This window comes from Siphateles boraxobius, unplaced genomic scaffold, assembly GCF_051911475.1.
Source record: "Siphateles boraxobius isolate OS27281-9 unplaced genomic scaffold, OSU_SipBor_1 32, whole genome shotgun sequence".
Taxonomy (NCBI): Eukaryota; Metazoa; Chordata; class Actinopteri; order Cypriniformes; family Leuciscidae; genus Siphateles; species Siphateles boraxobius.
In genome coordinates this window covers 4,150,982-4,177,792 of record NW_027508942.1, presented here as the reverse complement: position 1 = coordinate 4,177,792, position 26,811 = coordinate 4,150,982, and the positions used below count along the sequence as shown (strand labels likewise).

Below are 26,811 nucleotides of genomic sequence, written 5' to 3'. Positions count from 1 at the left end.
AGCTTTCTCAAAAAAAAAAAAAAGGGAGAAACACGCAAAATTTTCCGTCGCTCCCACAGCCACTGTTTTTTTTATGGAAAGGTAGTAAAACGAAGTATAGTGTCATCAATGTACCCTACATATATTTAAAAAAAAAAAAAAAAAAAAAAATATATATATATATATATATATATATATATATATATATATATATATAAAACTTTGCAGGAATTACGATGATGGCCGTTAAAACGCGTCATCACAGTAGTCCTGTGTGAAAAAGGTCCACCGTTGGGTTTAAATGTAAATATTAAACCAACAGTTGTATTTGTCCCAAACATGGACTGAATTTTGAATGAAATCTATCTTCAAACGTATTAAACGATTCAAGCCAACAGAAACGTTTCTCTTACTCTTAACGTCAAACTCCTCCCTATCAGCAATCACACACCACGAGAACGAGCAGGCTGAATATCATGCTGAATATACGGTAACGGAGCTGTAGTAGTAAAGCGGCCAGCAGGAGAGTGAGAGAGACCGTCAACAACCGATCACACGGAAGAGAGAGAGAGAGAGCGAGCGAGAGACCCACTGAACACGCTCACAACAGAAACACGGATAGACAGGAGTGTCCGCTCACATCACGCACTCATGGCACAGTGTAACGGGGATACGAAGGTCAGTAAACCGGCCTAAGCATGGCACAGAACCCAAACTCTTCTGCCCGTCCTTGTGCGTATCACCGGTTCTCGCTACCGGTTTTCCCCGTTCACACGCGGCCTGTCTGCACTGGGAAACTTAGAGCGCGCGGCTACCCGGCTGATTTTTGTACATTTATTAATGCGTATTTGCCTGTATGGATGATTTATATGCTCGGTCTTTGCCTACAGCACTCTACCGGCTGATGTCGTGGTACTGGATGTGATATTAGTGAGAACATCACATGCCCCGGGCGAAGCTCGCAGCGCGCGCAGTCAGCTCGTGCATTCGGTTAGCCGGGGCTCGAGCGCACAAGCTAATGCTAGTTTGCCTCAATCAATGTGACATGCTGAGCTTCCACTGTTGATGAGGTTTCCGAGCTGTGACTGAAATCAACAGCCACCTGTGAAACACCTATGAGTTTCATGCAGCTGCAAAGCATTTATCGAATAGCAGTATATCACCGAAAAGTTTAGCTGTTCTGTGTTAACATGCTAGTATGAGCTGTACGGTGTACAGGCCAGTGCATTTCAACACTGGAAAATGGCTCATTTATTTCTATTTGTTTTATCTTTGCATATTACATGTCTATTAGTTAATGTCTGCACTCTTTCGTGTGTTTATTTAAATAACTTTTTTGCGTTTTTCCGGCATTTTATACTCTTCTGAGTCAGTTATAAAGTGTTGTTTTCTTGCGCTCGCAAACCACGTGGGAGGGTTTCGTACTTATAAACGATCGTAAGGGAAACATGGGTTCGTAGTGCGTATGCTGTCTTTTCTGAAATCATGGCTGATCTATTTTCACCTCAGGTTTCTGAGTTAAAATTGATCACACTTGATACTATAACAAGTATACAAGTATATACTCCATATGTGGAGGCCATAAAATAATAAAGTAAAATGTGTAATAATAATAATGTAAAAATATTAACAAACATAGGCAGGTTTTGTACTTAAAAAAAAAAAGTAATGTGATTAATGCCAAAAATGGCCTGTATGATATCTAAATAGCAGGCTGTCAATTTTATTACTGATTAAATTTAATATAATATAATTACAATATATAAATAAAACAACATTAATGTATTTATATTTACAAACAAATATACTACAAAATAAATATTTATAAATGTGTCTTTTTTTTCTTTTGTGTGTATATATATATATATATATATATATATTAGAGAGAGAGAGATAGATATGTATATGTGTGTGTAATGTATGCATTTTTTAAAATAAATGTAATAAGATCGACATAATTATACTTTTTAGTTATGTTTTAAAATATTTTACCTCTCATTTTACCATACTAGACAAAAAATGGAAAACTATTGGCTGATTAATATGCCACATGTCTAATATCACAAGTTTTTAAGAATGACTACATTAAAGGGTTCTATTATGCTGTTTTTGACCTCTTGATTTTGTTTTTTGGGGTGTACTAGAATATGTTTTCATCCGCATTATTTTTCACATATTTGACATTTTTACTGCTCGCCTCTCCCCAGTCTGGTTCTCCGGTCGTTTTCAATGAAGCCCCTCCTACCGAAATACGAAATGTGCTGTGATTGGTTTGCTGGCAAATAGCTGGCCAGTGTGTTGTGATTTGGTAGCGCTTCGTGATTGTTTGGGAAATGTCCTGTCCCTTCATTACCGCAAGCTCTACTCGGATGTAAATATTAACAATGGCGTCAATTTCAAACCATTTCGAGCCTGATTCACACCCTGACAATGTTAACATACAAGAGGATCGTTCAGAACGGATTTCAAGCACAGACTTTGACACCGACAAACTTTTTCCGGGTTGGAAAAAGTTTCATCTTCATCTTCTCTAGCGCAGCTCAACCAGGCCTCGCCAACTTTTTTGCGTGTCCCATGGGTGGAGATTATTTAAATGAGGAACGTTATGACTTGATAAGATCCGTAAAAATGCATTGTAGTTCTTGAAAAGTGGATTCGGTTAAATAAAATATCTCCCTTTGGAGTGAGCTTTGTAACCATAAACAGCAACGTTACACGCTAACTAAAGTTGAAAATGTATAGAATGTGTAGAAGTAGAATAGGACCACTTTAATTCACACACACAAGCTGTGTCCCAAAACTTAAAAATGCTGCCTTCGAGGCATCAAGGCACGTCAGAATCTAATGTTACCTTCACTTCCTGTCTCCTTCATCTGATGGATATTTGAAGGCAGCATAGATGCATCCTTCACTGGCTTTTGATATCCCACAATCCTGTGTTTTCCATTCAGTGTTGAGCTAAACCAGGGGTAGGCAAGTTCGGTCCTGCAGAGTTTGGCTCCAACACTAAAATAAACCTCTCCTGCCTATAGCCTTAGTAATCCTGAAGACATTGATTAGCTTGTTCAGGTGTGTTTGATTAGGGTTGGAAATAAATTCTGCAGGACAGCGGCTCTCTAGTACCGAACTTGCCTACGCCTGAGCTAAACAATCAAGATGGCGTCTGAAAGTTGTGGTTGCTGGTCAGTTTGTGTGTACAGTAAATGTACGTTTTTGACCAACGTTTTCTACTTCTGATGTCATTTCTAGCAAGAAATTACTATTATAGTAATTATATATTAGCTTACTTATCACCAAAGCTTGCTCTATTTTGCTGTAAATCTTTAAAAAGTTATGCCACCGTCTGAAATCAGTTTCGTGAGGTGCCTTCGTGTGCGAACGCTGCCTGCAGAGTCATTGCCAACAAGTCAGCTGCCTAAGTTTTCGGACGCAGCCACAAAGTGCAGGGTCGGGCAGTTACGGTTATAGATGCATTACATGGAACATTACCTTCCTGGGAGTCATGTGACTACATTTATCAGAAGCAGCACATCTGTAGTCTCCAGTCACATGCAAACATGTGCCTTTAAATGCATCACAAATTTAATTAGTAGTGTTTCACTTGCATAACATGGGGAATTATGTAACACGTGTTCTTCATTGTGTGTCTGCAGCTGGATATCGTGGGAGAGCCTAAAGATGGGTTATGTTCCTACGAGGGTGCCGTCGTGATCCTAGATGCGGGAGCGCAGTATGGGAAAGTGATTGACAGGCGGGTGCGAGAGCTGTTTGTCCAGTCTGAGATTCTGCCTCTGGAGACGCCAGCCTTCGCCATCAGAGAGCAGGGTTTCAGGTGAGCCCATCCGTGCCAATACTTGTCAGTAGATGCTGTTTGGTTCTCATTTTAAAAAGTGCCAGGTAAGCCTAATTGAATTGCAAAGTAGAAATGTTTGATATGGTAACCGACAGGCTTTAGTATCTGAACTAACACTGTGAATCCAAGGCTTTGTTCCCTTTAAAGACCTTCAAATTCACTTCCTTCAGAAGTTTTGGGAGGCACTGATGGAGACTGCAAACACATTTTGTTATTGTAGAGTTATAATCATCCAGCTGCTGCTACTTTAAAACCTATTCTAGATATTTGTAAAACACCATTCGGTAAAGATAAACCGTCATAAGTTAATTTGTCCTTGAGTTCATTGAGCGCCGTGAATTCCACCGATGAGAACGTAAAAGGAAACAAAGCTGATGTTTTCCTGAAGCGGTGAACATTGAGACTGATAGAAAGACAGAGAAACCCACAAGTTGGAGAGATAATTGGATCACATGATCTGGCCTTTGCATTAGAACTTTTTCCAGTCTCAATGATTCGACAGACACAGACTCTTTCCATCTTTCTCAGCCACTTGATATTTTTGTAATTATATTTTGGTTAATATAATTGGTTTATAACGAGAATATCAAATTATTGTCTGCAATGTTAGGGCCATTATTATATCCGGAGGGCCGAACTCTGTCTATGCTGAAGATGCACCCTGGTTTGATCCAGCCATATTCACCATCGGAAAACCAGTCCTCGGAATCTGCTATGGAATGCAGGTGAGAAACTAATGATCATTATTATTATTATTATTAATAATAATAATAAATACAAATGATTATTATTATTTAGCTCAAAAAACAAAGGTACTCCAAGGCACTACTTTTGTTTTTTGAGCTGAATTATCCCATACAACCAAAGAGCACCGAGATTTCACCCCGTGCAGCACTTCTATTGCATTCCTTGCTTTGATGATTATTATTATTATTAAAAATAATAATAACTATTATCATTATTTAGTTTCAAATTATTATTTTTTATATATTTTATTATGAATAATAAAATCAAATGAATGAAATGCATTAGCCAGTAAGTTTTTAAATGCATTTGAAGTCTCTTTTGCTCACTAAAGCGGCATTTATTTGATCACAAATACATCAATCTTGTGATTTATACCGAAATAGAATATTTTTGGTATATGTGTTTTTGTATATTGATTGTTTTTTAATATAAAATTATTAAATTATTGTAAAAAATGTATTGAAGTGAAATTGTAATCATAATTATTTTTAAAATTAAAATAATGTTGATTGCCGTGAATATGGTGTTAAATCATAAATAAATGAATACACTTAGTTTGTCAAATGGCTGACTGTTTTTTTTTGTGTCCGCCAGATGATGAATAAAGTTTTCGGAGGTACGGTGCACAGGAAGAGTGTGAGGGAGGACGGTGTCTTTGACATCGCGTTGGACAATTCCTGTTCTCTCTTCAGGTTCGGATCCCTTTATTATGCCAGTTAGCAGGTTTTTGTGTTGTCGTAAACAACGCCCCCACGGAGAAGTGAGGATAAAAGTGGATAGAACTGCAATATCTTGTGCTGAAACTCTTTTGTGTGTTTCAAGGGGGCTGCAAAAGGAGGAACCTGTTCTGCTGACACATGGAGACAGCGTCGACAAAGTAGCAGAAGGATTCAAGATTGTTGCACAGTCTGGAAACATTGTTGCAGGTGGGTGGACCTGAAGATGACTTCCTACACATGCTTCATATCCTAAAAAAGGCATTTTTGAGCGTGTCTGGCGCTGGATACTTTGCTATTGCTGTGAGTGTTTGTGGTTTAAGACATTTCCCGTGTCCGTCTCTGTCTCAGGCATTGCTAATGAGCAGAAGAAACTTTATGGCACTCAGTTTCATCCAGAGGTGGATCTGACTGAGAGGGGGACGGACATGCTACGCAACTTCTTGTTTGAGATTGCCGGTTGCAGCAGTAACTTCACCGTACAGAACCGTCAGCTGTCCTGCATCAGGGAGATTAAAGAGAAGGTGGACAAATCCAAAGTTCTGGTGAGTGCCGTCAATCCCCTCAACCTGACATTTAAAACAATCATTGGTCAGTTACAGGTGAAGTGCACTCTCTTTGGTAATACTTTATTTTAAGGTGACAGTTGCACGTTACTACATGTGCTTACCATAGTATTAATGCATAATTACAAGTAACTAACCATAATACAAACCCGAACCATAACTCTATAGTAAGTACATGTAGTTAATTAATATTACTCAGAGTTTATTTAAGCAACTGCAATGTAACAACATCACCCTAATATAAAGTGTAACCCAAACATTTATTATCTTTGCAATCACATATAGTGATTTTAGTGTTGTGTTGTTATTGTTAACTAAAGCTATTAAAAATCAGTTTTTCCGAGGAATCAGGAATAAAATATAAATATTAGATGAAAAAACTTAAACTTAAAAAAACTTGCCTTGGCAACTAACTGAAATAACTTTAAGTTGAATTACTAAATCTAAAGCAAAAATAAAGCTTAAAGCAGCACTATGCAGTTTTTTTTAGCTTAACTGAACAGCTTCAGAGTTATTGGAATGGTTATATGACTCTTGTTGGGTTGAATGGTGGTCGTCTCGCCCCCCCCTGGTAGCCTGTGAGTGGAAAAACCGCACTTGCAACTTTGGGCCGGCGGACCGCCGTTAGGAAGTATCGCGTGATTTCAGCTCTTGCGATGTAACGAATTGCTTTACGGCACTGCACACATTACACGCATACACGCCCCCATCCAGGATCCGGCTAGCTATAAGAACAACTATCGTCATGGCAAAGCCGGCTTATAAGAAGCAGAAAGCTAGGAAAGCATTGTCGGAGGAACAGAGAAAACGGCAGCCTGACCGAGCGAGGAGTCAGACACGAGTAAATATCAGACCTGCGTTTTCAGAATGGAGAAAATAATGAAGAAAGCGTGATTGGAAGAGTCTAGAAAAAGGTAACGAGAATCTGACAGCGCGAGGAACCGGACAAGAGTCCCACTCGCTCAGGCTTTCACTGTTAAAGTTGATTCCTGCGATTATCATGAGAACAGTTGTCAATATCTCACATAATTATCAGGACATAAATAAGCCTACACGTTGTAAATAGTGTAATGAGCGGAATTTGCAAACTATTATGATAAATTGCAATAATCATGTCTAACAACATCATAATAACGGGCATTTTTATGAAATAATGCGACGTACATGATTTAACTTTATTGATGTCATCTGGCATTAAGGCTCAGGTAAGCCTAACGCGGTATGCTACTTTATTATTATAAAGTGCAGAGGCCACGAGTGCAGATCATAGATGGACTGTCACGCTGTGCGTGAGTTACGACAGTAACGTTAAATACAAGTATTCTACCGCGACTCTAGGGGTCGCTGTTTGACAAAAACGAAATTCCTGCATAGTGCCGCTTTAATTGGAAAAAAATCCCCAAAACTAATAAAAATGACATAACCAAATTACTATAAACTGAAAATATAAGCTAGGGATGTGCCTAATGCTGAATACCTTATTTGGAAAGGAAATGACACGTTCTACGGAAAAAATATGAGATGGAAGGAAAAAACATATTTCAATGCTTTTGAGTTCACTTGTAATTCTGTAGTTGGGTAATTATATTGTATATAATTTGCTGGTATCAGCAAGCTGGCATCAAAATGCGGGGTATCACTTTTGAATTTGCGATCACGCGCACTCTGTGTTTTGGGAGCGGTTTTACTAGATTTGACTACATATGATATTTGTCGTACATAAGAAATACAAACACTTTTATTCAGACTACGGCAGCAAGCCGCTGAAATGTTTTTTCCCATCACCATGTCCCTCTAGGAGATCAGTAGAATGCGTTACTTCTTTTCCATGGCTTTCTGGCACATCCTTAATAGGCTATATTTGCTGAAAAAATTTTTTTTTGGTCATATTCAGATGTGATTTTAAAAGTCTGGACCACAAAAAAATACATGAAATCAGATTTTTTCCCAAATCTGATTCAAACCACATTAAGATTTTTACAGATGCGTCTCAGTCTGGCTGCTCAAATCGGATTTTGATAATGTCAAAACCGGACACTGGAATCCCGGAAGTATTCATACATTATTCATATGGTATGTTCATAGATTTCGGCCATGATTACAGCATTGGCTGAACATAACAATATATACCAGTCTTCTCCGTCACACCAGAATAACCACTGTTATTGTGGGCTCAATGCGATATTGATCTTTCTTTATCTATTAAAGGACTTTTTGTGCTTTTTGGAGGCACATATGTGATTAGTGGCATAACACTCTAACTTGTCTAATTCTCTGTTAATTGCTGTTGCTCCAGGCAGTGTGTGTGTGTGTGTGTGTGTGTGTGTGTGTGTGTGTGTGTGTGTGTGTGTGTGTGTGTGTGTGTGTGTGTGTGCACTAGGGTAACTAATTAAAAATACCAATTAGTTACTGTTCTTTCCGAAAGCAAGGTGATTTTCTCCCTGAGCTTCTGCGAAGTGGGTCTTCTCTCTAGAGAGTGAACTGAGGATTTATATTGGATTTATAATCTATTAATGGACATAATATTACAGCAATTCCCCCCCTAAGGTCATCTCTGGTCTACTGTTTATTCTGTCTATTTGAACACTTGTGTCTATTGGATGTCTTGTTTACAGTTACAGTCCAAAGTGAGTCCTAAATCATGGTGTGTGTGTGTGTGTGTGTGTGTGTGTGTGTGTGTGTGTGTGTGTGTGTGTGTGTGTGTGTGTGTGTGTGTGTGTGTGTGTGTGCAGGTGTTATTGAGTGGTGGTGTGGATTCCACCGTGTGCACGGCCCTGTTGAATAAAGCCCTAAACCAGGAGCAAGTGATTGCTGTTCACATCGACAACGGCTTCATGAGAAAGAGAGAGAGTCAGAGTGTTGAGGAAGCATTGACTAAACTCGGCATCAAACTCAAAGGTAACATTCAGAAGGTTCCTTTTGGTAAATTGTTTTGCATAAATTAATTAATTTGTGTATTACATTTTTTATACATGCATTATTATCATTTATTTATTGCCTATTAAGGCGAGACACTAACGGTGAATAAGGTAATTTTTTTAACTAGCAGATATCACCATGAAACTTTGCCAGTTGATCACCTACATTAAGATGGGAAAAAAATGTATTACAAGTTTTCTGTAATTTAATGTTTAAATATGCAAATGAGGCATTATCTAATTGAATATGCGATAATTTGCATATATTTTAAAAAAACGAAATCTGAGTATTGGATAAAGCCAGGTTCAAAATAATTTTTTCATTGTGTTCACATATTAGATGGGGAAAAAATTACAGAGGGATTTATGGATATCTACTTTTGTTATCCTGTAAATCAGAATATACTGCCGATAGCCTTAAAAAAAGTTTTTCGCCATGTTTTTTGGAATAAAATGTTATATAAATCAGGCTAGGGAATAATATATTTACAAATCCCTCTGTAAATGTCTTCATAATATAACTAGGTACAAGACTGGAAAGTTTGGTGTATATAGGTGCTACTGAAGTGGAGATTTCGGACTTGGAGTATGAGAGAAAAGTCATTTTGAGAAAATGAGCTTTAAAGATTTAGCATCAGCCAATGAGATTGCGCATTTAGAGTAAAATCCCCCCTTTTACTTTCACGATTGGTTGCTGATAAAAAGGAAATGACCATATTTGGATCCGGCAGTATTGTTCAGGAGAGAGTGAGCTTTCTAATGGTGTGTGTGATGACAGGTTGCAGATCGCGATCGCGGAGCAGAGGGATGATTTATAACGACAACTTTTGATGAATTTATGAGAAATCTACAGACGCAAACAGACAAAGTGTAGTAAAATAAAGACCTAAATGTCTATTTCTGATTTTTTGTCACCACAAGACGACATGTTATTGAAGACAAATATCCCAAAATCTCAAAGATGACCAGTGAAAAAAACCCCGATGTTTTTGCCTGCCGTGTCTCGCCTTAAATTCTATTTATTATTTTATTTAAATTAATTAAAATTTTTACTAGAGATGCACGATACCAATTATTCATAACAATATCTGTCAATAATATGTCGTGATACATTTAGGAGCATCAATTTATTGCGATTTATTGATTGAATTTTGTGATTAAATGGAAATAATTTGAAAGCTAAGACTTTGTTTCTTATCAGAAGTAACAGAGCACAAAGCAGCTCTGTTTAATTTTTGGATGGGATAACATTATACAAATAATGTTTGATGTATGGAGAAGCCGCAGACCTGGCCGTCCTGGCTTGAGCTATGGGTGATTCATAGGGTTGAATAGAGCCTGCATTAACGTCGCTATTTTTGAACTGTTAATGCATTATTGTCGCATTAACTTCGACAGCATTACATTCAACACAAGACATTTTCTTTACACACAGTACGAGTTGCAATCGGACATGTTTTTCCATCCCCTTTTGATTGACATATAATTAGCTGTTTTTAAACAATAGTGAAAATAATTGCTTTTGACGGCTGATGGTGATTCTTGCCCGATACGTCGGTGCATCCCTTAATTTGTACTTTTTCTGAAACACACACCTTGTAACTATAGCATCACTCTCTCTGCTTCACAGTTGTAAACGCAGCACACACCTTTTACAACGGCACAACGACCCTGCCAATATCAGAAGAGGACCGCACACCCAGGAAACGCATCAGCAAAACGCTCAACATGACCACCAATCCAGAAGAGAAGCGGAAGATCATTGGGGATACATTTGTAAAAGTGTGTAGCTCTGCTTTTATAGATGACTGTCTGTCCACCAATAACTGAATTGATGTCGTCATTATTACCAGATGGTCCTGTAATGATATTAGTGTAGGGATCTGTCGACTTCAGTATTGATTCGCCTAAAATATCTTGTGTACACAATAAACAAAACTTCGCCTGGAGAATAAACCTATTATAGAGCATTAAAGTCTCTTGAGTTGCGAAGTGATCTGAATGTGTAGCAGACTATAATATGAGAAAGTATGGAGCAGAACAGTGAGTCCTGAATGTGCTGTCTCTCACAGGTGGCGAATGAGGTGATTGGAGAGATGAATCTGAAGCCAGAGGATGTGTTATTGGCGCAAGGAACGCTCAGACCAGACCTTATTGAGAGTGCGTCTCACCTTGCTAGTGGGAAAGCAGAAATGATCAAAACTCACCACAACGACACAGAGCTCATCCGCAAACTCAGAGACGAGGTAAAGATTAACATCAGCCAACACATTTGTGTTATCAATGGTGCCAACATGACGTTTGCAGGTTTGAGTCCTGCCTGCAACATGTCCTAATACAAGGCAAACCTGTCTTTCCTCATTAATGTCCTGAAACTCTCCATTGTTTCATTTCCTAATGATTTTTTTTTAATTGTTAAACACTCTGTAATTATAAATGGTTCGATATTTGCATGTCATATTATTAGCATTTTACCAAAAATCAAGCTCAAATGAAGTTAAAAGTTTTTTGATCCATGAATGTCGGACATATGGATTTTGTCATTAGAACCCAGCAATTTCATCAACTTACAGGTTTAAAAGTTTACTATAGCAATGTGGGCGCTCAGTCTTTTTCTTTGATTTGTCCAAAATCTCATGTTATAAAAGGTTTAAGACAGATTGGCTGTCGACAACAAATGTTGGACTAAGACACTCTTCTCTGTTCCTCAAATAAATAAATCATTAGCCTTAATATATTAATAGTGTTTCTTGAGTAAATAAAACACTAGTTTTATTCAAACAACCAGGGCCCGTATTCATAATCTTAATGCAAAGATTAGCTCCTAGTGACAAAATTCTTAGAAAATTCTTAGAAATGTGGGCGTTTACTCCTAAAATTAAAGAAAAATCCTAGTAAAGAAAAAAGTAATTCAGAAAGCATCTTAACCCTTAAAAGAGGTCTTACGGTCAAAATTGTTAGGAGTACGGACGAGGACTTTTAAGAGGCTTAAGAGTTTCTTTAGCAGAGGAGAAATGGCAGAAAGACGAATAGGGAGAAGAAATTAGTTGCAGACAATGGATGACATACCCCTTTTCCACCAAGGCAGAGCTGGTGCTGGTTCGGAGCCAGAGCCTAGTTTCAATTCGGTTCTTTGGTTTTCCACACGCAAAGCACCAGCTCCGAACCAGGAAAAGTGGTTCTTAAGTAGCACCAAATCATTGCTGGTCTAGAACAGAGCCAAGTAAGAACCACTTGCGTCAGGGGCTGGGGGCGGGGTTACCGTGACCAACAAGACGAATAGAAACTTGTGACCGCCATTTTTAAATAGCAGCTAGTCGAGCTAATAGCAGCTCGATTATAAATATCCGTCTATGTAAGTTACGGCGAGCTGCACAAACGCGTTGGACTCCGATTTTTTTGTAAACCCATGAGCATCCATAGTATTGCAACGTCCGTTATTGTTGATGGCTTGTTCGAGATGCATCGGAGCGGCGCGGACCGATCGGAGCTGCGGGAGTGTTTGGAGAACATACGACTCCTTGTGCTTTTAGATCGCTATCGCAGTGCTTTGATGTCATGCGGAGATCGATCTGCGAGAAGCCGATGCCTCTCGAACAAACCTGGCGTACTGTTTGGCGCTACCGCACTAGCGTTGCTGGGCAACATGAGACGTATACAGTGACGTAAGATCTGGCTCTGTTGTGGCTCTCTAGCCAGTGGAAAGGCAAATCGGTTCTTATTAAGCTCGTCAGTCGAACCCACTCTGAACCAGCTTTGGCTCTGGCTCTGAACCAGCACCCGGTTCTTGTTGGTGGAAAAGGGGTAACAGTGAGTTAATAAGACGCTATAGATTGACACCTGGCCCGAATTTTCCTTTAAGGATGGCCTTGTGTTCATCCACTAAATGGGCTAACAGTAAACACTGTTCCTCTGTCCAGTCGGGCTTTCTCATCCTTCTTGGTTTTGATTCCGTGTTTGTTACATTAAAACCAACATTCAAACCACCACTTAAATAGACATGCCAGCAATCAGTGTAATTGGAAAGAGTGGACTTATAGGAAATTAACAGCATGGTAAAAAAAAAAAAAAAGGATTTATATACACATATATAATGTGTGTGTGTGTGTGTGTGTGAGAACGGTCAAATAGGAAAAATTAAGGCAAAGTGAAGGCTTAGAATAGACCCTATACTTAAAATCACTCTTTTTTTCCCTTCTTGGACAACCAACCAATCACAGTCTTCATTAGATTGTGTCATACATAGCAACGGGGTCAGCCCCGCCTCCTCACTAAGATAAAACTTTTTGTCTTTTCCTTACTAAAGAGTTGCTCTCAGATCGGTCCCGAATCGCTCTTAAGCTAAGACTCCTACATAAAAGTTTTTAAGCTAAATTAAGAGTTTTCTGAGAGGATTCTTAGAATCTTTATGAATACGGGCCCTGTTCTTTATTTACCCTCGTCACACTTCATTCACGATAGAGGCTTGGTGGATTTATGAGGTTTGACTGACAGTTTAAAATCCAATGGAGCTACAAAGTTTAGTCACAAGCTCTTTAAATTTTTTTTTTAAATATTTGAAAAACCCACAGGCAGGCATAAAGGGTGACCAATAGTAATGATTTATGAAAAAATAAAGAATATGGAGAGGTTTCTGCCTGACTGTGATGATAATTGAACTTGTTACAGTGTTTTAGCATTAGAGTGAAATAATAATAATTAAAATAAAATATTCTTTCTCCTCACCCCTCCCCTTTAGCTTGGTAACTGGATATTCCTTAAATTTCTTAAGCTCTGATGCTTTTGAAGTTTTTTTATTTTATTTTTACATTTTTGTTTCTTTTGTATAGGTGAACTCAAGCAGGGAAAGTGGTTTTGTTGTATTTGTCTGCAGTATATTATTCAGAGCCCCCTGCGCTGTGACAGAATAGAGGAGTCTCTTCCTCTTCATGTTGAAGAAACTGTTCATAACTGTTATTTGCTGATTCTTCTGAACGTTGTGCCCTCAGGGTAAAGTAATCGAACCACTGAAGGATTTCCATAAGGATGAAGTGAGAGCACTAGGTCGAGAGCTGGGACTCCCCGAAGAGATCGTCTCCCGACACCCCTTCCCTGGTAAGACCTTCAGAAACCTCCAAAATCCTTGTTTCTGCTTTATTATTTGCTTCAGTTCCACTAATAAGTAGTTAAAACAAATTGCATAGGTTGTCAATTTCAAGTGTACCTTTCGGACGTACTTCATACACCATGTTGTCATTATCATGTGACCTGCCAGCGTCAATTACGTCGCTTCACTGTTCTTCACAAATCCTCTCCCGTGGCCTCATGGGATAGTGATGTGTCCATCGTATGCACACTTCAGAATCGCCGGTCATCATTAGATTTATAATCATATAATTAATCAAATCTACAAAGAGCATTCACACTTTTTATTTAGCAAGGATGTTTTTAATCTAATAATTTAATCAATATTGACTAAGACTTTTATAACAAAAAAAAACTATTTTAAAATAATCCTGTTATTTTGAACTTTCTATTTATCAAAGAAACCTGAAAAAATTTGTTATAGTTTCAACAAAAAGCAGTAAAAGCATTTACAATATTGATAATCAGAAATGTTTCTTGAGCAGCAAATCATCATATTATAGTGATTTCTGAAGGATCATGTGACACTGAAGACTGGAGTAATGATGCTGAAAATTCAGTTTTTATCACAGGAATAAATTACGGTTTACAGTAGAAAACGATATTTCACAATATTACAGTTTTACTGTATTTTTTTTTTTCAAATAAAAGCAGGCTTTGCAAGACTTCTTTCTAAAACAAAGAACTTACTGACCCCCAAAATTTTTAATGCAAGTGTACATTTTTTAATGTTTCATGTAACGATTCTGAAATGTGCTTTGCTGAAATTGTGTGTAATGTGTTGCAGGTCCGGGTTTGGCCATTAGAGTGATCTGTGCTGATGAGCCTTACGTCTGTAAAGACTTCGCAGAGACCAACAACGTCCTGAAAATCATCACAGACTTCTCTGCCAGTGTCAAAAAGGTGTGTGTGTGTGTGTGTGTGTAAACATTGCTTCTTGTTGGCTGAATTTTTGGCACTGAACTTACATAATTGACCCTTTCAACTTCAAGGTGCAGTAAGCGATTTCTGAGAAACACTGTTGATATCTGAAATTGAAACTACTTCTTCCAATTATATTTCTCTGACCTTTCTCTCCACCCCCCTCGTGAGTGGACACGCCCCCTATTGCTGATTGGCTACAAGAGTGTTGTGGTGCTCGGTCTGTTTGGTCCGATCCACTTTGTTTTTTTCTCCTATTTACACAGCCAGGACTATGTACAAACACAATATTTTTTTCAGCACACACACTGTTTTTCAGAGCAGACATCTAGCAAACATTCACAATTGTTTTGGTGTTGATTTAAGACGATTTTCAGAAATCGCTTACTGCGCCTTTAACAGTAAGTTTTCTGATTAAGTTGAAAGTGGACACTTTAAAGCACACAGTCGTTACAGAGCTTCCTTTAGATTATATACATGCATATATAACATATATATATAACATGCTATAAAATATCAATCCTTCTGATGTTAATCCATCCAGCCTCACACCCTTCTTCAAAGAGTGAAGTCATGCATATCAGATGAGGAGGAAGAGAAACTCATGCAGATCACCAGCCTTCATTCACTAAATGCCTTTCTGCTGCCAATCAAAACTGTCGGTGTGCAGGTAAGCCTTGTCATCCGCCAATACTTTCAGACATAATTCATAATGTGAGCATAAGAATGATCCACTCAATATTTTTTGCTTGTTGCATTGAACGATATGTCTTTCACTGGTACGGACACCTAGTGGTGTGCATGCAGTCTCACTTTTCAAATACAGATGGTATTGTAGAATTGCACCTAGAGTCAGGCATGATTAATTTATTCCACATGCAAAAGTGTCCAATAACAGTGTTACTGAGTATTCGGCAGGACATGGTGGTGGCTCTTTCCATGTAAGATTGACCCGCTTTAATGAGGTTACTATTTGCCTCGAGTCTTAATCACTGATCTATATACTCGATTGCTCATTGCGTTCTAAACTGCCAACAGGCAAATTCTCTGGCTTTTTACTAGCATGTCAGTTTGCATAGGAATTAAGTGTTATATACTGATGAGCCAAAATATTATGACCGGTCACAGATGAAGCAAGATCTCCTAACAAGACCACATATTAAGGTCTGGGCAAATTAGATGGTTAGCAAACAATCAGCTCTCGTACTCAACAGATTGTTAAGGCAAGGCGACTGGGTCAGAGTATCTCTGAAACGCCAAGGCTTGTGTGTTGCTCTCTTCAGCAGTGGTGAGAATTTACCAACACACCGGTGACCGGAACCCAAGGCTCATCAATGCACAAGGGCAACGAAGGCTATCCTGTCTGGTCTGAGCCAACAGAAGGTCTTCTCTGGCCAACACTAAGTCACAAAATTTTAATGATCGCTATGGGAAGAATGTGTCACAACACTGTGCATTGACGGTCTTGTTCTCAAATAACAGGAACTCCACAGCTATCCCTCCAAACATTGTAACCCTGCAGGGAAATCTAATAGAGCGTGTGGCAGAGTATAAGTACTTAGGGCTTATACTTGATGAACATTTGACTTTTAAGGCTCATTAGCCATTAGCCCTTAGCCCGGAAACTAAGGTTAAAGCTTGGGTTCTATTTTAGGAATAGGGCCTGCTTTTCTCTTGTAACAAGGAAGAAATTGGTCGAGGCTACCTTTCTGTCTCTTATGGATTATGGTGTTTTTTTATATATGCACGTCCCGAATAAATATTTGCACCAACTGGATTCAGTTTATCATGGCGCACTGAGATTCATTACAGGGTGCAAACCCTTTACACATTGTTGCACTCTGTATGATCTGGTCCAGTGGCTCTCCCTTGCTCAGCGCAGGCTAACCCGGTGGCGATTGTTTATATATAAATCCATTATTGGGACATTGCCCCCTTATTTATGTAGGCTTATGTCCTTCAAGCCCAGCATTCGCTCTCTGCGTTCTAATGATAATCTCCACATGATTGTGCCTAGGGCTCGAACAGAGTTAGGGAAGCAAGCATTTAGAAGTTCTGCTCCATAAGCGTGGAACCTATTACAGAATGACTTAAAACTTGATAACTTGGTCTCCTTTGGTCACTTTAAGAGGCTAGTAAAGTATCGGGAAGCAGGCACAATGGGCACCTGACCCTGCTTCCCAAATTCGGATAAGTCTATTGTATTGTAATTTGTTACATTGTATCTCTAACCGTTGTAAGGCCATTGTATTTTTTTAAGCGTGGCTGTTTAATTGTATTGTTAATGTATAATGTTTTGCATGTTTATTGTATATTTTGTATTTTATGTGAAACTTATATTGCGGCCTTCTTGGCCAGGGCTCCTTCGTAAAAGAGACTTGTTCTCAAAGGATTTCCCTGGCTAAATAAAGGTTAAAAAAATTTTTTTGCACTCTGCGGCTAATGCGTAGCTGCAGACCAATCAGAGTGCCTATGATGACCCCTCTCCATCACACTGCTCACTTGTTTTAGGTTAAATTGATATTGTCTCCAAAACAACAAACTCTAACTCTGTCTGGAAGACAGAATGACCTGTCTGGCTGCATAGCACCAAAATGTCCAAATTTCTGTGGTTAGCCTTTCAAACATAGTCTTTCATTTCACACACATATTCACTCACTCTCACTCACTCACACACTCTCTCTCTCTATCACACACACACACACATTATGCTTATTCGCTCTCTACTGCTTTGTTTCATTTGTATGTTATTTAAAGGTCTGATGAGAATGTCAAAGAGCTGTATTTTCAGTGCAGTACAGTCTGTATAGATATACTCATATCAGCATATAGAGTGATCGTTCCTCTGCTGCTATGTGCACGTCTCATGATGTTTGTATTTATAAACTGGTTTTCAATCCTAGTGCTAGAGGAGGCTGGTTTACTTCTGTTCTCACTCACTGGTCCAGACAGAGCCGTCAGCGTCTCACCACATTGGTTGATGCATGGCTGGGTGTTCCTCTTACAAACAGCCTACTACTAAACCACGGCTGTGCTAAAATTACTCCGGTCTCCAGACTCTGAGCTGGGACATGCTGACACACAGGGGGCCAAAGAGTTTTAAATACCGTGCACTGTATTTATGCGTGTTGTTGTTAATGGTTAACAGCAAGGATGTACTCATTCTGCACAAATGTATATTTAATTAAAATTGATATTTTTGTCTTTCTGAGATGTTGGGCTGAACATGTCCTACCTATGATCCGTCTGTACAGGGTGACTCCCGGTCATACAGTTATGTTTGTGGGGTGAGCAGTAAAGAGGCTCCTCACTGGGATTCACTGATGTTCCTGGCCAGACTCATCCCACGGATCTGTCACTCCATCAACAGGTAATGACATCCATATATCACTTTGCTCCACCAACCATGTTAAAGAACTATGGGACTATTCATGATCCCCTCTGAAAAAATTATTTGTTTGGACAAATTGCATCAGGTGTGATGTCACTGAAGCTAAATGCCACTGGTTCTCACTTTCATTTAGAAAGGATGTATTAAATTGATCAAAAGACATTTATAATGTAAAAAAAAAATTCTGTTAATCAAAGAATCCTGAAAAAATGTATGATGGTTTCCTTAAAATATGATGCACCACAACAATTTTCATAATTGATAATCAGAAATATTTCATCAGCATATTAGAATGATTTCTGAAGGATCATGTGACACTGAAGACTGGAGTAATGAAGCTGAAAATTCAGCTTTGATCACAGGAATGCATTTTGATATATATTATAGTTTCACAATATAATGAATTTTCCATCATAGATGAGTTTTTTTGTTTTTCAAACACATAAAAAAAGTTCCCAAACTTTTGAATGGTAGTGTAGGTGGGACAAAATTGTTATTTATGTGTGAAATAGTCTGGGACTATTAAGGGATAGTTCACCCAAAAATGAAATTCTGTCATCATTTAATCACCCTCATCTCGTTCAAAACCCGTTATTGTGCGTTCACACCGCATTCATTTTCAATGTGAGTCGCCAGCAGCGTGTCTTGGACTGTGAGAGCGGCGTGGAGAGTTTAAGTCAGGTCAACTTTATGGTAATGAGCTATGACGCGGTTCGGCGGCAAGTATTTTTTTTTTATGTAGAAGACGCCCTCCTCTTGAGAGGATTGCAGAGAACGCAGTCCTGTAATCTTAGGTTCTGCCCACATTAGCTCCCGAGCAAAATAGAGGATGTTGATCATGTGAATTTGATAAGAAAGCGCGCAACACTATTTATAGGCAACATTTTCGCTCTAGAACGCTTGTTTTTCAGCGGGAAAACAAATTAGATTAGCACTTAGCCATGAACACAAAAGCCACACAAATGGCTTTTAAGGCGAGACACGGCAGGCAAAAACATCTGGTTTTTTTCACTGGTCAATTTTGAGATTTTGGGATATTTGTCTTCAATAACATGTCTTCTTTCAGACTTGTGGTGGAAAAAAAGTCCGAAATACACATTTAGGTCTTTATTTTACTACACTTTGTCTGTTTGCGTCTGTAGATTTCTCATAAATTCATCAAAAGTTGTCGTTATAAATCATCCCTCTGCTCCGCGATCGCGATCTGCAACCTGTCATCACACACACCATTAGAAAGCTCACTCTCTCCTGTACAATATTGTCGGATCCAAATATGGTCATTTCCTTTTTATCAGCAACCAATCGTGAAAGTAAAAGGGGGGATTTTACTCTAAATGCGCAATCTCATTGGCTGATGCTAAATCTTTAAAGCCCGTTTTCTCAAAATGACTTTTCTCTCATACTCCAAGTCCGAAATCTCCACTTCAGTAGCAACTATATACACCAAACTTTCCAGTCTTGTACCTAGTTATATTATGAAGACATTTACAGAGGGAATTGTAAATATATTATTCCTAGCCTGATTTATATAACATTTTATTCCAAAAAACATGGTGAAAATCATTTTTTTAAGGCTATTGGCAGTATATTCTAATTTACAGGATAACAAAAGTAGATATCAATAAATCCCTCTGTAATTTTTTTTCCCCATATAATATGTGAACACAATGAAAAAATAATTTTGAACCTGGCTTTATCCAATACTCAGATTTCGTTTTTAAATTAGCGCATATTTAATTAGATAATGCCTCATTTGCATATTTAAACATTAAATTACAGAAAACTTGTAATACATTTTTTTCTCATCTTAATGTAGGTGATCAACTGGCAAAGTTTCATGGTGATATCTGCTAGTTAAAAAAAATTACCCTAGTCATCTGTAGCGTCTCGCCTTAATAGGTTTATTTCATGTCACTATAATTAAGTTCTTTCCATCGATCAATTTCTTACTTTCACATTTAAAAGATTCCACGAGGTTAACTTATACCCTACTTGGTCAGTCTGCACAAATAATGATTAACATGATTGTTTGCTTTGCGGCCCCTTTAAATTAAGAAAAAAAAAAAAAAAAACAAGCATTCGATCTACGTCAGAGCGCCCACTAATCTTTCTATGGCGTCGCTGGCGGCGGCGAGAGCGAATTTTGGCAGTCTCGACCAGCGGCGGTGTGAAAGCGCAGTAAGACTTTCGTTCATCTGCGAAACATAAAGATATTTATAATGAAATCTGAGAGATTTCTGTCCCTCCATTGACAATCTACGCAACTGACACTTTGACGCTTCAAAAAGTTCATAAAGAGATCGTAAAATGAATTGAGCGATTTAGTCCAAATTTTCTGAAGAGACACAATCGCTTTATTTGATGAACAGGTTTAATTTTAGGCTTTTATTCACATGAACTATCCCAATAAAGACATGACAGTGTCAATAAAGGTCTTATTCTCTCTTGTTCATCTCTTCCTTTGCAGAGTTGTTTACGTCTTTGGGTCACATGTTAAGGAGCCGCCCACTGACATCACGCCCACTTTCCTGACCACTGGTGTACTGAGCACGCTAAGACAGGCAGATTTTGTAGCACACTCCATTTTAAGGGAGTCTGGTAAGAGCTGGTTGTCTCCTGTCTGCTTTATTATTGTCATAACCTTTACATGTGTAAACACTCCCACCACAGCTATGACTACTATGAGAGCTGTGTAAACACTTTTACCACAGTCACGTCTCTGAGGGGAAAATCTGCTTGGTTAGACAACAGCAGTCAAAGACAGCAAATCTTACTGTTGTGAGACTAAGATTTCTGTTTTTTATACAGTTTTAACTATTTAAAGCTATAGTTATCATCTGTGGTGCGAACAGGCATCCAAAAAAAGTCCCACAAATGTTTTTGGATGCTTGTGGATGGTCTCGCTTTTGTCTATCTCCTCCATTATGATTCTGTGCAGCAGTAGTAGCTACACATGGCATCATCGTTGTCTTTTTCCCGTTTTATGACGGGTGGCAACCAGCATTAAAGGAATAGTTCAACCAAAAATGAAACCTATCCCATAATTTACTCACCCTCAAGTCATCCTAAGTGTATATGACTTTCCTTTTTGAAGCCGAACATAATCAGAGTTATATTAAATAATATCCTGGCTCTTCCAAGCTTTATAACTGCAGTGAATAGTGTCTAAGTTTTGAATCTTCAAAAAGCACATCCATCCATCATAAAAGTAATCTTTCTGCCGAAACTCGACTCTCTCGTGAACTATAGATCATAAAGTTTTAAATATGGATATTTTTCTTACAAAAACCCATTGCTTCGCTTCAGAAGGCGTTTATTAACTTACTTTTATGATGGATGGATGCGCTTTCTGAGCTTCAAAAACTTGGACACACTTCAATGGCATTACAAAGCTGGGAATGGCCAGGATATCATTTAATATAACTCTGATTAGGTTCGACTGAAAGAAAGTCATATACACACAGGATGGATTGAGGGTGAGTAAATTATGGGATAATTTTCATTTTTGTGTGTGCTATTCTTTAAGGTGCAATACCTCCACCTACTATGTTGGCATGTGTAGACTAGATTGTTTATGTATACATCACTGTTTATGAATGCTGTTCACACTACCATTAGCGTTATGTATTGTGCTTTATATCCAGGTTACTCGAGTAAAATCAGCCAGATGCCAGTCATCCTCACCCCACTGCACTTTGATCGTGACCCGCTTCAGAAGCAGCCGTCCTGCAGACGGTCCGTCGTCATCAGAACCTTCATCACCAGCGACTTCATGACCGGCATCGCTGCGACTCCAGACAACCAAATCCCTGAAGAGGTGAGAGCTCACATCCGTCCACACACACACTAGGGCTGCACGATGTTGGACAAAAAACGTACATTGCCATATTTTGTTTTTCTGCGATTAAATATTTCAAACTATAAAAAACTATTTAACCAGATGATTTGAATAACTCTATTTGAAAAGAATGAATCATTCTTAAATAATTGGGGTGATTTTGAAGAGGAATGAATCTGCATAGAAAATTATAAACAAATTACAAGCATAGCGAAATACAATAAAAGAAAGATACAATTGAAATAAGTAGTGGTTTATGTTTTTCAGGTAAATCTAACAGTATTCAGGTACAGAAATTGAATAATCACATGTAAAAATATAGCTGCAAGCAGCCATTCCGGGGCCAAGCGCAAGAAGCGGAAACAGATGCCATCATGGGTGGGATTGGCAGACCAACTGCAGCAAGGAGCAATTAAAGACATTTAAAGATGAATTTAGGCAAATGGTTAAAAAATCATATATACAGTAACTTTTAAGATGATTTAATGGATTATCACTTTCGACCAATAGGTGGCGCAGTTACGAAATCGATGTGATGTGGTCAGAGTGAGGTGACAATGACACATACAAAGTTTGGTGTCAAAATATCAAGACATTGCAGAGATAAAGACTTAATAGTCATTTTGGCAGCATGTCTCAACTTTGCTGCTGCGGTATACGAAAACGGTTTCGTCTATCGTCACGAAATCCATAACTTTTAGTCGGCACGGTATGGAGATGACACGATTCGATTTTGGTGAAAATCGGACGAATGGTCTAGGAGAAGTTCGAAAAAGAAGGTTTTGAAAGTAAATAAAGATGGCGGACAGGAAGTTCGTCCAAATACGTCAAACTTGGTATCTATGTTCTCGGCATGACCCAAGGAATCTATTAAGACCAGTGTCATTACAATAAGCACATTTTAAAAAAAGTTATTAGCATTTTTGGAAATGTAATTTTAACTTTTGACCAACAGGTGGCGCTGTCTTGAAATCTTTTGAGTACCTTCAAGGCAAGGTGCTGGTAACAAATTCTGAGTTTCATAATGTTACAGCAATGTGTTCATTAAGTATAGCATTTCACATCACAAAACTGCATTGAAATCAATGGGATTTTCATGTTTTGTTCTATTATAGCGCCACCAAGAGGCAAAATCTCACAATTTTTTTTCATGTGTCCTTGGAATGAGCCCATACATGTGTGTGCCAAATTTGGTGAAAATATCTCAATTCGCTTCGGAGTTTTAGACATTTATATGAAAAAAAACATAAAAAATGACTGACACGTGACTTTGATTTGATTTTACTACCCCTTACCATCAATATTTTGGCATTTGGGCTCTCACATATAGTTAACAAGCTATGGTTCCAAACTTCTGACGGTGGTTTCGTCTCGATCGGACTAGCGGTTTCGAAGATATCGGCAAATGTTTTTTAAGCGCTAAATCACAACGCTACACAAACCGTAAGTTGAAACCTAGCATGTTTGGTATCTGTGGACTCGGCAAGGATTCAGGACCTCAACGAGATGACTCCCGTGAAAATAAGTCAACCACAGCCAGAGTTATAAGCATTTGAAAAATAAATTTTACCACTAGGTGGCGCTGTTTCGAAACTTCTCAGGCTCCTTCAGGGCATCGTACCGATGACCCATACCGAGTTTCGTAACAATTCGTTCATGCGTTCAAAAAATACAGCATTTTAGCACATAATTCAAAATGGCCGACAGCCAAAATGGCTGATCTGGGAAAATTCGATATCAGTCGACTCGGCATGACGCCCTGAATCTACAGAGACCACTTTTATGATTTTTGGACAAACCGTTCAGAAGTTATGAGCGAAAATAGCCGTTTTTCATATCTCCGGACCAGTAGGTGGCGCTGCGCCGAAACGCAGCATGTAGCCTCAGGTCATGCTTGTGATGACATGTACCAAGTTTGGTCTGAATACGATTAAGCGTTGCGGAGATACAGCCTTACGTCTGTTTTCGCAAGCGCTACGTAAAATTTGTTTGCGCGTTTATCAAAAGCGGTTTGACTAATCGACTTGAATTCCATAACTTTTTGTCGCCAATGCCTGGAGATGATCTGGTGCGATTTTGGTGAGAATCGGACAAACCGTCTAGGACGAGTTCGCAAAATTAGGTTTTTTGGACAATTCAAAATGGCGGCCATATTTTTATGACGGAAAATTACGTCATAGGGTGCGATCGAATCGTCATGAGCTCAGGAATCAGAGGAAAAAAGAATTTTGTTGATAGGCCAAACGGTTCAAAAGTTATTAGCATAATAAAAGTGAAACTTTGGACAGGTGGTGGCGCTAGAGGCAATGAGTTAGAGACACCAAAATTGGTGCAATTGATGTTGGGACTGTCCTCTATCAGAATGTCAAACCAAAACAACTTTCCCGGACACGGTTCTATGGGCTGCCATAGACGCCCAGTCGGAAGAAGAAGAAGAAGAAGAAGAAGAAGAAGAAGAATAATAATAATAAGAACCGGAACAGATACAATAGGTGCCTCCGCACCTTCGGTGCTTGGCCCCTAATAACAGTCTTCACTGTAATATAACTAATATAATTAATGCAATTTATCAAAAGTTATTTTATTAGTGACACACAGCTGCATGTACATTAGGCTGCTGTCCCTTTAAGACGAATGCACGGACCTATTATAAATGACACGCATCCGTTTCCCTTCTAGTTTACAACATATAACCGACTGTGTTTACAAGGATACTCCCCGAGATGGGCATTTTGACTGTGTGCGCGTGTCCATTTAAGCTCTTAAGAAAGATAAAGGGAAGTCTTCTCGCTCTTGATGCCTGACTCGACACATTACGCAAATTATAAACTTTTACTCTATGATGGTTAAACTTTGCAAATAATCCACAAAAATCACATGCGTTCTGAATCCGGGTACAGCTGGCCCGTACGGATCAACTAACATGCCTTTACATCCTGTGATTTGATGCTAAAACGATATATCGTTCAACTCTAATACAAACCCTCCCGCCATCATTCCCGTCCACTAACTCGTGCTCCTCTGTTCACAGGTGGTTCTCAAAATGGTCAACGAGATCAAGAAAATCCCTGGCATCTCAAGGGTGATGTATGACCTGACGTCCAAGCCACCGGGAACCACCGAATGGGAGTAGAGCTCTGGACTCTTCTGATTTATCCTCGTCGACTCCTCTTCTACCTCCCTCTTTCCCGGTACTGTAACATTCCCCCCCGAACCCCACGTCTCCACTCCCACGACCCCTTTAGGCACGCCGCCCTGTCATTGTCCCACTGAGACCGGAACATTCCCGACAATGGCAGGTTGTACTGTGATCGGCGCTAAGCTGACATCGCTACTTCAGTCCGGCCACTTTTTTTGGGGTCGGTTGTAATATTATTGGTATTATAATTGTTGTTGTTGTTATCCTCTTCACTGAGAATAATAATGATGATGCATTGAATTAGTTTTTTGTATCAGCTCTGTGTTTAATGCATTGTGACAGGTCACTCCTCCATGCTTTCTGTTGTTACAAGGCAGTCGACTGTCCATGTGCAGCACGACACGAACAAAACCTTTTTTTGTTTTTTAAGCAAATCCACTGATTCAAGGATCGCCGCTTTCTGCCTTTAAAAGCTTGTTTTCACTCTCCCAGTGTTGATTTGGGTGTGGATTTGTCACCTGAGCTCTTTCACAGAAGTGGCAGGTGAAGATTAGCAGCAGTAGTAGTTCTTTAAACCGTGACCAATCCAAGTTTATTTGCCAAATCAGACAGCCGCTCCTCACGCTGAGGGCGGCTTGGTTTATCACAGAAGTTTTGCTGTGAAGGAGACTCCTAAATCTGGAGGCTTCCTGAAATTTGTGCCTGTTTTCTTTTCTCTTTTTTTGGGGGGGTTACTTTGTTTTTCAGGGATGTGACTTTATTTTATGCTGCATTATTTTCTTCTCTCATTTCAAGAAAAGGATTATTAACATTTGAATAGTGCTAAGTGTAATATCTGATGTCTGCATTTTAAATGAGTTTGCCTGGGCTGGTCTTATAAACGCGTAAGATCAACAGTGTTCTTATTTTCACCAACAAAGGCCTTGGTATTTTTTGTGCTTTGTAGAGCAATAGTGTTTCTGAAGGCAAAGGACAAGAGATTTACAGAGGGTGGAAGAATACGTGATTGACGGGGACGTACGCCGAGTCCTTTTGGGCTAAGTTGAGCTTAAATGAATTTGGACCATAAGTCAATATTGGAGTCCTCCTGTGTGCGTGGCCTCGTTTTTAATATTCCACTCCTTTAACAGAAGCGCGTTCTTGTCTGTATAGAGAGAGGGACGCTCAAATGTCCGACCCATTTATGATGTAGAGAATTGTTGTGAAATGAATTACATGCTCGGTATTTATTGTCTTCAAAGATTTCATTTCAAAACCTTCTGTTGTCACGATAGCAGAAAAACTCAATGCAAGATGAACTTACTCCCTTGTCTTAATTGCTCTTAATGTCTTTTTCTCAGCGTCACATTTATCATGTGTATATTTTACTTGTCTATTAAAAATACAACTAACAAGTTAAGTGGGTAAACTGCAATATTACATATGATATTCAGTTTAATTTATGCAATTCTATGTTGCCCCCCCCCCCTGCCTCTTTTTTTTTTGTCTAAACATGAACAATGCTGTTTTACTTTAGTATTGTGCCTCAGACCAAGCCACCGCATGCAGTTTGAAACTGATATTTGTATAATGCAAACTGAGCTTTAATAAAGAACTCTGTGTTCAGATTTCTCTCATCA

General features: G+C 38.8%; 1 protein-coding gene across 1 annotated transcript; it reads left to right on the top strand.

Moving 5' to 3' along the window:
• The first annotated feature begins 420 nt into the window (after positions 1 to 420).
• gmps (guanine monophosphate synthase) lies at positions 421 to 26,811 on the top strand. Its single transcript, XM_077194609.1, has 16 exons — positions 421 to 657; positions 3,633 to 3,811; positions 4,443 to 4,557; positions 5,174 to 5,271; positions 5,402 to 5,505; positions 5,647 to 5,840; positions 8,594 to 8,759; positions 10,410 to 10,561; positions 10,852 to 11,025; positions 13,768 to 13,873; positions 14,691 to 14,806; positions 15,369 to 15,494; positions 18,079 to 18,194; positions 20,683 to 20,813; positions 21,860 to 22,032; positions 25,085 to 26,811. Exons 1-16 carry the CDS (start codon positions 631 to 633, stop codon positions 25,184 to 25,186), a joined length of 2,079 nt encoding a protein of 692 aa, XP_077050724.1. The 5' UTR covers positions 421 to 630; the 3' UTR covers positions 25,187 to 26,811.